The 16,455-nt window shown below is 29.2% G+C and overlaps 1 protein-coding gene across 1 annotated transcript; it reads right to left on the reverse strand.

The window, feature by feature from the left end:
* Positions 1-834: 834 nt before the first annotated feature.
* Vdup1 (arrestin family protein Vdup1) lies at positions 835-16,424 on the reverse strand. Its single transcript, XM_015515874.2, has 6 exons — positions 16,021-16,424; positions 7,268-7,384; positions 5,754-5,971; positions 4,716-4,901; positions 1,780-1,965; positions 835-1,324 (listed from the first exon to the last, which is right to left on the reverse strand). The coding sequence occupies exons 1-6, from the start codon at positions 16,139-16,141 to the stop codon at positions 1,151-1,153; spliced, it is 1,002 nt and encodes a 333-aa protein (XP_015371360.1). The 5' UTR covers positions 16,142-16,424; the 3' UTR covers positions 835-1,150.
* Between the last annotated feature and the right edge of the window lie 31 nt (positions 16,425-16,455).

Raw genomic sequence — 16,455 nt, forward strand, 5'->3', positions numbered from 1 at the left:
TTCGACAACTATTTTGGAGCTAAGGAGGTAGGATAATTGGAAAATGCTCCGGTTAAAATCCATTGCTTCCAGGACAACGGTGAATAGTGGTAGGAGCCTGTTTGCTAATTCGGTGGCGGACGTTTGGCACACTTATGATTGAAAAGCCCAAATCCCGGAGGGCCTTCTCTATAATCTTCAACAGGAATAGTATGGTGCGGATTGCGGATAAACATTTTGAAATGGCGGATATGACGGGGTGCCCACGTATGGCATTCTAAATCCGAATCGTTGCAGTGATCGACAAGTTAACGGTAGCCATAAAAATTACGAGGTTTGATGATTAGAGATGAACCCTTGGTGGTAGCCGTGAAGCCATCGGTACCCACCAGAGATATAAAATCTGCTTTCAACGAGGAGTAGTTAGTAACATTGATTATGACAGTTGACGGTGCCGAAATGATGGAAATGTATTAAAATGGAAATGTTACGAGCATGCCATAACCTCATCGACATTTCCATCACCGGCGTGATTTTAGGGTGGCGTACTATGTTCATGTTGAGCCGAAGGTGAGATTGTGACAGGAGAGGGACTAAAAACCTCGGGGAGGTTATCAACCACGGATATAGGGGAGCGAACCGATTTGACGTCACATAAGTTTTGCTTTTCTTTAGACTTGTATTATCGAGATTTGACGAAGAGGAGGACGACAACATCCGTTTGGTTGACTTCTGTGTAATGGAGCGGGACGGGTCTGAATGATATTATATCATAATACTAAATTACCTATCAGGTAATACCACTACAGTAATGTTGGATTTTAAACATTTTTTTTGTTTGGTAGAAACTAGAAATTGATTTTAAAAAAAAATTTTTATTTATTGTATTTTGTACAAAGTTATTATAAAATAATTTTATCTGTATAATACAGTAGGTAATAATTACACATTATTAAATATTATATTAAAAATAAATTCATAATAGTTATGTTTCGATAACAATACTTTCAGAGACAAAAGTGTTCAAAGTTAATTAAAAAAAACTAGGAATAAGTAAAACAAATAAAATTGTTTAATTCAAATTCACATATATTAAATATTAATTAATTTCAAATGTAATAAGAAAATTGGTTAGTTGACTAATACATATCATTTTCAATAGTTAATTTAATCATTTAAAAGTCTTTTCTTCCAACCATGGTCGTAGTATTGGCAATGTCGATGGATAATGGGTCCCAAGTTTTCCATCAAATGATCCATTTTCTGTTCTAAACGGATAAGTACCCATCATAATAGGAAGTTGTAGTTTTACATCCTTTTCCATGTTATTCGGAGATATAATGAACTATAAAAATGTACAAAAATTGATTAGTAATATTATTTTTATAATTTGTTATATTAATTATACAGTGTGATCACGATAAGTGGAAACACTCGATAACTATGTGCAGGCTTCATATATTTCAATTCTGCTTTTTCGGCTAACTAATAAACATTATTATACACATTTTCAAATAATTAGACTATTTTTTTGACACTTAACTTTGCGCATGCGCACAATAACTTTTTTTTTTAAATGGCATGATCCATTTTTGACCACAATTTTTTTTTTTTGGTATTTTTTTATGAAGTTTAGTGGTTGAATTTCTTTTCTAAGTCAAAAAATGACCGAGTTATAGCAATTTGATTTTACGTTATTTGCACGGGTATAACAGATTATAAAGAAACTTTTACTAATGAATCATGATAAAAAAAAATTTAACCTTGATTATTCTTTTTTCACAATACGATTCCACTTACATAAATATCATATTGAATGTTTATTAGATGACACCCACGGAGGTTAGTAGGCGGCAGTGGTGGCACGTAAAGTTGTTCATTGTGCCATTGGTCCATTTCGTTTGGTCTGATTTTGTCTCTTTTCAACGAAGCCAATTCTCTGGTCTCCGATTGTATTATTTTACTCTTGGCAAAATACTGAATGGTCTAAAATGTTTAATATAAACAAATTAACAAATATAAGTTTAGTTGCTCATGATGCAAAGCTGGGCATTAATAACTAGTTAATAAGTTAAAATAATTTAAAATAGTCAATTTTTTTTTTTTTTACTTTTAAACTTGAATAGTTAGTTTATTTTATAATAAACTTATGAACTTCACTAGTATAATTGGCAGTTGAAATAACTTTTCACAGCTGATTTAAAAATAATACATCGATTTAAAACATTTAAAAATTTTCGTTTATACGTATATTTTAATATAAAATAAACAAAATCTAATTCTATAATAATGCACACAGAATTTTCTTTTTCTTTATTAAATAATTTTATATATTGATATATTTTATTAGATTAGATAGACACAGTCACTTTTTATGTAATTTACTTACTAATTAAAAAAATATACCTATATATATATATATATTACCTAACTTATTTTGAATGATGAGTTATTAATATTTTTTTTTAATTTATCGAGTTGAATTTATAATTTCTTAACTCTAAACTTTTAACTTAATGATCATGTGTCTTCTTAACTTGACTTTAGTTAAATATTTCCATTAACTTTCCTACCTTTATCAGGATGTAATAAACATATCCAACCTTAGTCGAGAATTGGTATAAAAAGTATTAGAAAAACTTAATAAATGTTAATTTATATTTATAACCCCCACTCCCCCCCCCCCGATAATATTATATACGCCTACGCATTCAACAATATGTATTAATGTCTTCTAGATTTATAGCGAATAAGTAAAAAACATTGTTTATGTTACAATACCATTGGCTTATCAAAATGTTTAGATTCAGAGCGGATCATTGGTTTTACAAGATTTAAATATCAATAATTTTTACAACGAAAAAAATTATTGACAATCTGCAGTAATATTGAATGTGGTTTCTGGTAGCGAACTGAGTCTAATTTCTACATTTGGGAGGTGTACAAGAAGTAAAAAATGTCACAGGTAATATTCAGAGAAATGAAAAACAAGAATATATAGGTAATATTCTTATTGCGATTTTGATTTTTGAAAAAAATCTAACATAATTTTATTTTTAGTTGTACCTAATTCATAAACGAAAACTTTGAATTTTCGCCTAGGTTCAATAATATATGTTTTATATTTCAGAAGTAATTATGTTATATTTGTTGAATTTAAAAAGTAACTAGTTACAGTAACGGCCTATATTTTATATCTGCCTACTTTTATAATAAAATTGCAAAGTATTTCAAATACTATAGTTAGACTCCCCCCATTTTGAGTAGCCGAAGATCAGACCTAATAATTGATTTTGGATTAAATATCATATTTATTCGATTAAACAAATAATACGTATATTTTTGTAAATTAAGCATAAAATATATTAAAAAATTAATATTTATGAAGGCATTATTTTTAAATATCTTAAATTGTTACAAATTTCATAGTTATTTTCCCTTCAAATCATGGTAGTATCTACTATTAAGAAATCTGTGATATTCATATTTTATATTCTATGATCTGATTCAATTATATAGTTACACGATGACATTGATAACTTTATCTCATAATTTTTTGTATGTATTTTGGTTTTGAACTTTTTGGTATTAACGAGTTACCGAGTCGGTTTCAGAAGTATGGTTACTGGTTACTGTAAAAATTAAATTGAAAACTAATGTACAAAGATAATTGGAAGCTTTTATGCTTATGGCTTCGAACAAAGATATTTTTAGTAATATAGATTTTAACCAAGTAAAATTGAACTATTGAAAAATAAGTGTTGGTAAATAGCTAAGTTATTAAGGGTGCATAATATACTTAATTATAAAAGTTATTTTAATTAAAATATATTTATGTATTAAAAATTTGATTATTATTACTTTATTAAATTATCTAATCAAGAAACTGACGATTTGGACGATTATGGAGAAAACTGTCAATCGTTTTTATGCAGTAAAGACAAGGTAAATATTGAATGTATTATGAACAGTTGCAGGAGAAATAATAAAATGTATTTAGTATTTATACAAAAGTATTAGAACATTAAATGAAAGTTTAAATTGAACGTCTATTAGTTACAAAATACTTAAGGATATTTTCTGTATATATTTTAAAATTTAATAAGAGTAAACTTCAAGTTCAAATTTGAATAGGTTAACCTTATGTGACCAAGCAAATTTCGAAATTTAAGTAAAATAATGACCTTTTTTTTGGGGGAGAGTTACATTTGCGGTATATGGGATGGTCTGATCCATATTTTCTGGGCCCGAAAAATTCACCAACCCACCTATGTGGCTGCAGACTGCGATCATTTTACTATAAACTATCCACATCTTGGTTAGTATTTATTTCAATGATTTTCTCAATGACGGAATGACGAGGGTGTAGCCCAGTGGCGTGTCATACATATTGTGTGCGATGTGTGCAAATGCCACGGGCTCTCGGCTTGAGGGGGGCCATTATTGTTCAACGTTCCACAAAACTTTTTTATTTGTATGACGTAATTTCATCTTATTTCTTATGTAATTGAAATTTTAATAAAAATGGAAAGTAGGTACCTTGTGGATTTGCATAAGATTTTATAATTTTAGAATAAAAATTCTTACTTTAAATTTGAATTTATATATCTATAACTATATTATTTAATAAAAAAACAAAGGGGGGCCTTTTTTTAGTTTTGCACACAGGCCCATCTTCGGGATAAACCGCCACTGGTGTAGCCATGTAGGTATTAGATTTATGTTTTCACGCTCACCTCCGTCAGTGTAGCTCTGGTCGATTTAATGGTAACTTTGCTGTTGTTGGTAACCGTGGCCGTGATCTCAATGGTCTCGCCTGGCACATAGGCACCCTTGTCCAGACACACCTGACACTCGACTAAACCGGATCCTAAGCACATGGCTTTAGACAGTTTGTGATCGATGTCGCACCGGAACGGTTCCTGCAAAACAACACGAAGTGCATCGTTGCTTAGGCCGATAGGTAATATACTATCGTAAAATCGCATCATTAGTGCGATAAAAAAATGTGCGGCGACGTTAGATGATTGTCCGGTGGGGCGGTGGCGGAAACACGGAGACCAACTCATCCCCCCAAAACCCATCCGGTCACTTGCTGCAGGAACATTTTGTTTTCCGTTTTGGAAGATACGATAAAATATTTTACGAAATCGTAATTACATATACAATAATATTCGTTACACATTCATGTATAGGTAATAAAAAATGCTATTCGAGTTTTGTAACAAAATAACATAAGGGTAGCCATAGCCCGCAGCCCGCTATCACCCCGTCGTCCTCCCAACCTCATCTATGAAGTTCTCGATGCATAATTCCCGAATCCACCACCAAACGTATACATTTCAGGGTTGATAGACCAATTGCGCTCAAAAAATTTACTTAAGGAAAACTTATAATAAACGATAAAATGTAATTATATAATAAATATTATTTATCTTGTTCTATACTATTTATTGCAATATAATATGTGCTAGTACCTATGTGTTTCATAAAATCCACGATACTGATGTAAAATATATTATTATACAACCAGTAATCAATTGATCAAATGAGTTTTTAATTTTTTGGGATTAGATTGAACTACGACAGTATTTTCATATCTGAAAGTAGCCATTATTAGGGTAATCTAAATACAAGCGCAATATGGTATATTAACCTTAAAATACAAATTTTGTTTTGGGCTCAACTGCACGTCCATTCCCGTACATAATACATTATATTTAGGCATATTATTATTATTATTATATTGCTTGTAACATAAAGTTTTACTATACAGATAAAATGGACGGCTCCATGTTGAGGTCAATCGGGTTCATGACGATGAAAACTTGTTGGTTCTTGTGCGTGAGTGAGTTGGGTTCCCGGAGCGCCGCCTTACAGTAGTACTGGACCCAACCGGACTTTCCCAGGAACGTGGACGGCAGTCCCGGCGGCAGGCCGAGCTTAAACGGAAAACTGTGAATGCCCGGCGACAGCATCACTGGCGGTTGTCCTGCAGCACACATCACACGCGCAGAGGACATTTCAAATACATATTATATTATGGTAACATGATATTATAGTAACCTTCAAAGTTTGCGTGGTTGGGCAGCCACTCGACGCGTATTTTGGACCGTAGGTGGACTTGAGAATTTATTTATTTTCGTCTTATTAGGCGTCTTAAAATTATATATGTATATGAGTGTCTCTTATTATTATTTCACAGACTATACCTAATACCTATATACTATAATATTGTCTCGTTCTTGTTTAAGTAGTTACGCGTGATTCTTTCAACGCTCTTCTGCAGCAGTTCAAAAACTAACTTTATTTCGCATTATTTTTAGTCGTGTTACATTTTTAATTCGTTATCACCCCAAGATACGTATCGCATTTTAAATCCACTGGAGTGCATGGTACAATAATAATGGCTTCTGATAAAGACTCAATAATTGACTCCAAATATGAATCTATAAAAACACCCTTTTTAACAAACCTATTGGCTATTATGATTCAATGTGTGTCCAATCGTTATTGGTAAAATCAAATTTTTGACGAGTAGTTTATGAATTTTTAACTTTTATTTTAGGTAAATGGTGTAGTGGTACCCTACATAATGTTAGTCCACTACTTCGATCATTTAAACTTATAAGTTTAAATTCTTACCTATATAACTGCATGTAATAGTTAATTCTCATGAATCTTATTTAAATAGAAGATACTACAATATTAACATTCTGTTTCGGAACATGAAATTTAAAACGTACATAAGTTATGATTCGAAAAATCAAAAAACTTCGTAAATTATTACGATCAAAAATATAGTACAAAATATATAAAATTTTTTAACAACCTAAAGTATTTTTCAAAAAATGGTTTTATAGGAACGTCGATTCTTTTTATAATGCTTTTTCTTCGTTAAATGAATCACTTTGTATAATATTATACCATATATGATGGACCTTTAATATAAGTTTATATGGTATTGTGGTGTAGAATATTTTACTTAATCTTAACTTTAAATTTGTTTCTTTATTTCTTATCCCTACAGAATCTGAAACCATGTGTTGGACGACTAAAAATAAATTTTCTTGTAGCAATTCACAAATTTCGGTGGACGTGGGCTAAAATGTTATATGTCCATCGCCCTGTTTTAGAGAGCCTATATGGTTTTTATACGTCTATATTATAGTGTCGATATCTAAATGGAATCGCATTCAACAGAACTTTGCTAAATCAATATTTTTTGTTTTTCCTGCACATACAATGTAGAGGAATTTATCATGGCATGATTAATAATTACACATACCCGGTTCTCCGAGCAGTCTCATCCGAAAATCTATGTAGTTTTCTTTGTCGTAGATCCGCTCTCGCCGTTTGCTTTTCAATCGCACTACCCCTTCTCCGATCACGTGGAAATGTAAGCCTATATAACATAAATAAATCAAATATTATAGGATATTATGCCGACTGATTAATCCTATCGACGGGTTTTTAATAAGTATGACGAGTATATACCTATAAAAGTATGATTATTATTTATTGTATAGGTATAAGTATAATATATATATATATATACATTATTAATGTTTACGTCGCTGCAGTGACTGACCGGCAGCGCGCACGCACTGTACCATAGCAAATTTATAGTTTCAATTATGAATACCTACCTATACTGTTAAGTTATACAATTTGTGATTTAGACATAATACATTTATGTGTATAATATTATATAAGGTTAATTGTGCATTTCATTTCATCGAATCTAGTCACGACTCACGGACGAGTCGCTGAGGTGATGTTCCGTGAATCCTTAAACTGCGAGCACTGCAAATGACTGAATACCATTTATAATCTTTAGTAATTTATTTTATTACTTTAATAAAATATTTTTTCTTGTCCCGTTGACACTAGAGGTATATTGGGTAACAATGTTATTAGAATTAAACTGTTTGTGATTCTTTATATGGTTTTTAAGTATACCTACCTAATCGTCATGCCTCATGACGCCTGCAGCTGTGTATATATCATAAAATAGCTCTAACCTTGTCTGCAATTTTGTCATAAGAAAAAAATCATTTTTTCACTTGTTTAAGAAAACAAGGTCTGTTTAAAATTACTAAACTTTACAAAAAATTGGACGCATCGTTAAAAATAAATAATGTAATTTGTGTGTTGCGAGCGTGCAGCGTATTACCGAAAGGAATACAATTTGAATAATTCTCATATAATGTGTATTTCAGTAATCCATTAATTTTCACGTTTATGCAATTTCAATCAAAAGGCCAAAATCAGTCTGCTGTAATATTTAGCAGTACCTACCTCTAATCGAGGTTATATCCAACCTTAAAAAAAGCGGGTAAGTCGTGGATGTCGCTCTGCTGTACAGTAGGTTACTGTAATGGATGGGATTAAATTTGAATGCAATGATAGGTATCATTGTATACGAAAAACGATTCTGAACGGAGATGATTTGTCAGTCTAGGATATATTATACTTAAATATTGTCATATATGTATTATATTTTGAAACAAATATTTTATTTTTCAATTAAGACGCATTTTGCATAAGGCATGGTTAATCAATTAGTGTAGTTATCATGTAGTTATCATAATTCATAATACCTTATATTATCATAGATATACGAATACCTGGTTTGAGGATACATCGTTATCTTTACGCGATTTCATAAAAATTTAAAACTTGAACGCTCAAAACATTTTTCCTATAATGACGCTTCAAATTTTCTCTATATCTATTTGAACCAAGACTTGTGGAAAATTTGGTGTTAAATTTTATAACCTTAGATATAAATATAAACAATATTATGAATTTTGAACTACAAAATAATTTGCAAATATTCATGGTTTTGACGAATTATTGTCAATATTTGAAATTCAAATGCAAATAAAAATTTAATTTGAATTTCCGGTGGACATTTTTTTTGTGATAAAGATTGACAAATTTGTAAGGAATCTTGAATTAAATTTTCAAATCTTAGATTTAAAAAGAAAAATTTTTATGAATTTCTAGCTTATAATAATTTGCGAATTTACGTGATTTTTACGTATGTTGTCAAAATTAAAATTTAAATGCTTGTAAAAAAAAATGTGACTATACATTTCTTGTATTTTTCAACTGCTATTGTAAAAATATTTTAGTAGCCTTGTATTAAATTTTCAAATCTTAGGTATAAAAGGAAATTTTTTTATGAATTTCTAGGATAAAATAATTTACGAATTTTTGTGATTTTTACGTATGTTGTCAAAATTAAAATTTGAATACATGTAAAAAAAAAATTGTGGCTATACATTTATTTTATTTTTCAACTGCTATTGTAAAAATATATTATGAGCCTTGTATTAAATTCTCAAATCTTAGAATTAAAAAGAAAAACTTTTTTATTAAGTCAATATTTGAACTTCAAATGCTAATAAAAAAAAATCGTGCCTATGTATTTTTATAATTTTTTAATCACTATAAGTATAACTTATGAGGAACTTTGTATTAAATTTTCAAGTATTTTGATAGGGCCAAAAAATTTTTATCGACACTTAACAAAAAATTTTTCAGACAAATTGAAAATTTCAGTCGTCTATAAATATCTCAAAAAAAGTCAAAATATTTTGAAAATTAAATCATGTAAAGAAAATTCCAATCTAAATAACTTGTGAAATTTTCAAGTATCTGCGACTTATACTTTTTGAATAATAACAAATATTTCAATTCGTTTGAGGATAAATCGTTATCGTTACGCTATTTCGTAAAAATTTAAAATTCAAACGCACTTAAAATTTTTCCTATAATGATGCTTCGAGTTTTCTCTATAGCTACTTGAAGTAAAACTTATGGAAAACTTAGTGTTGTATTTTTAATCCTTAGTTATAAACGCAAAAATTTTTATGATTTTTCAATTTCAAAATTACTTGCAAATTTTCGCGTTTTCGACAGATTTCGTAAAATTTTGAACTGTAACCGCTTATTAAAAAAAATTGTGACTAACGATTTTTAATTTTTTTTAGCTACAATAAGAACAACTCATTAGGAACATTGTATTAAATTTTCAAGTTTAGTCAAAAAGTTTGGTCATCCAACATTTTTTTACCGACACTTCAAAAAAAATTCTCAAAAAAATCGAAAATTTCAGTGGTCTATAAATAACTCAAAAAAAGTCAAAAATGTATATAGATATCACTAACATTAACATTTGGTGAAAATTTCAAGTATTTACAGTGATTAGTTTTTGAATAACAACCATATAAAAATATCGATTTGGTCAAAAACGGGTTTTGCGTAAAAATTCCCGTTTTTCTGTCATTTTTTTTTTTTGTTTTTCTCGATTTTTTTGAAAACTGTTGGAAAATGTTTACTTTTGACCTCTATAATGCACCAAGGATCTTCACTTTTACATCGGAAACCACCCCTAAAGTTTGAAATCGAAGCATTATTTCGACTTGTTATGCTGTACAGTGTACACAGACACAAAAAAAAAAAACACACATCATTGTAAAATCAATAATCACTTCGTTCAGAATCTAAAAATGTATAAATGTGATCAGTATAATGGTCACTGGCTCACTGGAAAAAAGCTATCTAAATTAGATAGTTTTCAGTTAGTTTCAGTTCAAATATGGTAAACAATTATGCATACAATAATTTTATTATACCTGTAAATTGCAATTATATAACAAGTTGTCTATATATATATATATATATGTTAAACATAATATTGCTTGAAAAAATAACCACGAAAAACTGCCTTTATGTGAAATATTTTAAAACGGCATACTTTTTTTGATAACTAAAAAACATTAAAATCTAGTCACGAATAATTTTTTTCTGGACTCAGGTTAGGTATATCGTATATCCTTTATTATTATTTATTAGGGAGTTATATTTTCCATAGTTTTTTTTTCACGGGGTCATTTTTCCCTGGGAATCATTACTGCTAACATTTGTCATGATGTTATTCAGACGTTCTTGCAGTTCATATTATATAGTGCGGTCACTTTACTCATTACTCACTGTACTACTGTAGTAATAACATTATTATTTATTGTGCATCTGTGTATTGCAAAACCAATTGAGAATTTAACGGATCCTCGTTGATTGGTCCGTTACATTTTTAATGATCCTCAAATAGCATTGCAAAACGGTCGTGCAGTCACGCGACTTGGTGATATACTTATTATAACAACTAAAATATTAAATCTTACCATTATTATAATAATTGTACGATGATTATATACTATGTACTGATGTTTTTCGGTGATAAGTAAGTGCTTCGGCTAATTATTGATGCGGAGTAACTTCGAAACGAATGAAAATAAATTGACATTTCAAAATAAGGTCGTTTTGTGGCTTATATTCCAGGTTTGTATAGGTATAGAGGTACAATAATAATATTATAAATAAAGTAAGTGAAACTGTAAACGTCGCTGCGTACAAAATATAATGTTGCATCATGTTTACAGAGTCATGGATGCAATAATGTATAGATATTTTATTTTACCTTGTTCTGCTTAAAACCTACATATTTTGTTTACTCTTTGGTCGAGTATTTCAAGTATTTAGAACAATATATTGATGAATTATCTCTGATAAAAATAAAATACCTATTTAATAAGTGGGTATACTGGCCATGGATGAACGGGTGGTAGATATAAATACAATCAAGCCTGGGCATAAACGCGTTAAAAAGTTAATTTTAACTAATAACTTAATTTTTTAAAATTTAATTTTCATAAACTTAATTTTTAACTTAACTTATTTTAATTGATATAAACTTAATAAATAACGAGTTACTTTTAATCAAATTCAAGTTAAGTTAATTTATAAATAATTAAATAATAAATATAATGAAGTATAAAGTTGGCTATACCTATTCTCTAACAGTTTTAGACTTTTAGTTTCCTGAAAAAGTATTCAGAGTACATTCTTAAATACCATGTTATTTTTATTTAATAATTTAAAAAAAATGTATAATACTTGTCTGTATTAGTGTATTCTTAAATCAAAAGATTGTATTTGTTTCGGCATTTTCAATTTTGTATTTTTTTCATACCTACTACATAATTTTATTAATTCAATACTATGTATAGAAAAGCTATTGGCTATTTCCTGTGGTCAATAATATTTATGATTTTTATTATTTATATAGATATTATAAAAAAAAAAAATAACTTAACTTAACTTAAGTTAATAAAGTTAATTGAAAATGTTCATATAACTTTTAACTTAACTGAGTTAAAAAAAAGAATTAGATTAACTATTAACTTTAAACTTTTTAAAATGTTTTCCATTAACTTAATATAACTCAGTTAAAAATTATCACTAACTTGCTTGAGTACAATCGCATCAATTAAAATATGTCGAAATATCTTGATTTAGGACACAGCACTGTGAAACTGTGATACATAGGTTTTATATTAAAATAATTCCAAATGTTTGAAATTTACAACATAATAACATATACACTAATCTAGTCACCGAATTCACCGATGTTACAAGAAATCCCCGGCAAAGACGGATTTGTGGAGCAGCCGGACACAATAAAGTTGTACATCATAGTATCATACTATTATAAGTATAGGTATGCTGCTAACGTTATATTACCTAAATCTGAATTCAGTCGATGTCTATATATAATACTAAATACCTATTATAATATTTTTATCTAAAAATTTAATTTTAATTTTAATCAATCTATTAAGGTGGGTAGGACGTATGGGATTATGTTTATCAAAAATTCATATTCATTATATATTTTATCTTTTAATCAGCAAACATGTTAATTTTATTAAATTTATCGTACCTAATAATATTCATATGGAATATTTATAGAAAGAGTAGGTATTATTAATTATCTTTTATCTATCATTTAAATTAAAATTGCCTTCAGCTGAATATTATACAATCATTGTTTTATTAGTTGTCCAGTATTACCCTCATAGGCATAGCGTATGAATTTATATGGGGCCATGGGGGTCTGTATATATTATATAATAGCCTTTTTTTTAAGTAAAAATCTTTCAGTTCTCATACGTATAGACAGAAATCTGGGGGACTAATGCCTTCTTAGCCACCTCCATCCTATTTCTATGGTCCTCAACGACTTCCAGAGCCAATATTAACTAATCTATAGTAAGTTAATAATTCTCAATTTAAAACTTTATATTATGATTAATTATTGATCTAATAATTTCTTGTTTACAATTTACATATGTTCGCAATTAAAAATCTAATTCTACACTGGTTTTTCTGTTGAAATAATACATTCCTGTAGAAGACAGAAATATTAACATTGTCAATTTTCACGTTATACCTACCTTCAATGGCATGTTATCGTTTTGGTTATGAACTTATGAAGGTCAAAAAAAAAAAATCAACCCACAATTTAATGACCACGCCTCAAAACTTATTGTGACACAGGTAGGATATTTCACAAAATCTATTAAAGGCATATACATGATATTAAGAGGGATTAACTACGGCGTGTACGATAGATTATTTTTAATACCTATATGAATTAATACCTATGTAAGTATCATTTGTTAATATAATATAGTTTAATATTAACTATTAAGCGTGTTTACTGTTCAATTGTACATTTTTTTTCTTGTATATTCCCGCTCATAGATTTAAAAAGACTTGTACTGATTGATGTTATTGTATAGTATATCTATAAATATATTATACTCATCATTAAGGTTAATTATTAATTAGATTTATAATAAATTATTAATTTTTATTCACAGTATAATACATATTATTAATTATTATATACGTATCTATAACTATTTAATAATTCATGCACACCCCATGCAGGACTAAATACTTAATTACTCTACATTTCGGAAAGCGGTAGAGATAAGCATGATAGATAAAGAAATAAGTACCTTTTTGAGTTTTGTTTATTTTTTTTTAATAAATTATTATTAGCTTGGATAACGATTAAGGTATTGAAAATTAATTTTTGAAGTAATAAGCATCATATTATATTTCAGGTTATCATTCATCTATATTATATTGTATGCAGTTAAATGCGAGAGAGTGAAATACATACAATTTGGCAAGTTCAATGGCATTGTACCTACGTAATAATATTATGCATATTAGGTAGTAGGTAGGTACTCGAGTACTCTTGACGATCTTTTACGACTAAATTTTACTAGGTACTCATACTGGCTTGTGACATATATGGGTCACGTTTTATAAACAAAGTTTGGAACTTTACTACTTTATCGATTTCATTTAAGGCTGTATAGGTATTTCAGTATTTGGATCTAGTAAAAAATTGTAAACACTGCAATATACGCGTTTTAAAGAGCCACCTACTGCAGAGATTTCAAGTACGAAATTTAGTTTTCCGTATTCCAATTTCTAAGGAATAAGGATCTCGTTATAGCTGTTATACTACGAATTATTTTCAAATTTATTCATCGACAATTTATTTTCTGCTTCAGAAATCTATTTTTTTCACAAACGTCTCATCTATATATCTATTATAGTGATCTCCCTTTCGATCCTATTAAATGTCTACGGGTCTACGCTTCCCTCAGGCCACAGCCAACAATAGCCAATAGTATAATAATAGTAATTTTTTTTTTTTTTATTACTTTAAAGCCTCAACAACTAAGGTTATTAGCTTTATAATAATAGTAATATAATATACTTATATCGCATGTTTACCCACCCTGCTACTGTATACATAACTAAAAATCAGATGTCAAACACATTTAGATAAATTGTTATACAATTCAAACGTGGTATATTATAACATTATAATTTATATAAAATATGTTTCAACATGAATTACACAGCTGTGAGGAGTAAAATTTCGTGCATTTTCTACGGAAAGCGCAGAATTTCTATAAATATATCTATGATGAGCTATATAGTCTAAACAAAACGAAAGTTTCACGCCGACAAAACGTTCGGTTTCCGCGATCACGGTACATAATACAACTATACAAGACTATATTATATACAGTATATTGTACGACACTGCTATAGTGAAAACAAAGACGCGCGCAATAATGCGTTTAAATTATATCATGTACCTGTGTACCGTGCACATGTATATATATATAATATATATTATGCAGGTACGACTCTACGAGGCGTGTGCGGTGTGCCGAGCTGCAGGTTTTTTTACGCCTACTCCGCCAACCGGTAGGATAATAATATTATACACTTTCACTCATGGTTACAACACATGTTATATTATTATAAATTATAATATTACACTTATAGAGATTTTTTTTTATGTATACAGACACTTATTATGGATTCATGTGTAATATTTTATATTTTAATAAATTTTCATTGGAAGAGTGACGAAAAATGAATTCCGTTGGATGAAAAAATCGTGTATGAGTAGGTATCTACACGACTACACGCTACACCTATAGGTATGTTGTTTGTACCTACAAGTAATTTCTATTCATAATAATTGTCATTCATAGTTTATTTTATGCGTTTCAATTAGGTAGGTGATTTATTATGAATAAAAAATATTGAAAATGAATCTTCGTGGAGAGCTCCACCGATACCGCAATTTGACTATATGTATAGGTACGTTTTTATAATAATATGAATATTGGATAATTTAATATACATATCATGTAAATGCTGATATATACGTCATCATAGAATTTATACCGTTATAAAGTATTGTATACTTTACTATTCGAGCATTATTTTTAACTATTTTGTACTCATCTGAATTGTAATATAAAATCACGAATCAAGTATTTTTTAAAACTTAACATGTTCCAATGATGGTAATATCATATAGACATTAAGACATACGACTCGTCCGTATGCCAACCTGCACTATATTATGCATAAGACGTATAAATATTAAATAGGTACTTATTGTCATCATTGCATAGCGTCTACTTGCAGATTATAATATATACTATATAGTGTACCTATTGTACATTTTATGTTACAATAAAAAAATTTCGTCTGCAACGATGATGTCTGTTCGTCGTATTGTTATAGTAGTACCTATTAATATGTTATATTCTTATATTCATCATATATTATTATATTTACCCAAGGCCTGAGTGTCGTCCTTGAGCTCCACCAACACTCTGCCGCTGAGAAACTGACCCGGGAAATACAACAGGTTGGTGTTATCGAACAGCACGACGAATTTCTCGAGTTTTCTGGACATGATGATGACTTATCCACTATATGCAGATAGGTAATGGTAAAATAAAAATTATCGACGGTGGCTATAACCGCACTGCAGCGTGATATAATATTAATTTTGTGTATCGCGATGTGAAAATAAATTATTGTACATATTTTATATTATTATTATAGTTGTGTCGTCTAAATATTATAATAACGACCGTGATATGATGATAATATTATAATACAGACGAATAATATTATCATAAAATTATTACGATAGTATCGCGAACGAAGAGCAATCGTCGACGTGCGCACGTCACACTCCGAGCACCGCGACGCGTTCACTATTTA

The sequence above is a fragment of the Diuraphis noxia genome, unplaced genomic scaffold (assembly GCF_037042655.1).
Source record: "Diuraphis noxia isolate RWA-SAM2 unplaced genomic scaffold, SU_Dnox_SAM2 contig0003, whole genome shotgun sequence".
In the NCBI taxonomy this organism is placed as follows: domain Eukaryota; kingdom Metazoa; phylum Arthropoda; class Insecta; order Hemiptera; family Aphididae; genus Diuraphis; species Diuraphis noxia.

What these genes read in the sequence shown, in the direction of transcription:
- Vdup1 (XM_015515874.2), bottom strand. Translation starts at nt 16,141, where the DNA reads ATGTCCAGAAAACTCGAGAAATTCGTCGTGCTGTTCGATAACACCAAC. An exon ending in CCAGAGCTACACTGACGGAG is followed by an intron (nt 1,966 to 4,715) that starts GTGAGCGTGAAA and finishes TAAACATTTTAG; the next exon opens with ACCATTCAGTATTTTGCCAA. An exon ending in ACATTCAATATGATATTTAT is followed by an intron (nt 1,325 to 1,779) that starts GTAAGTGGAATC and finishes ACATTTTTATAG; the next exon opens with TTCATTATATCTCCGAATAA.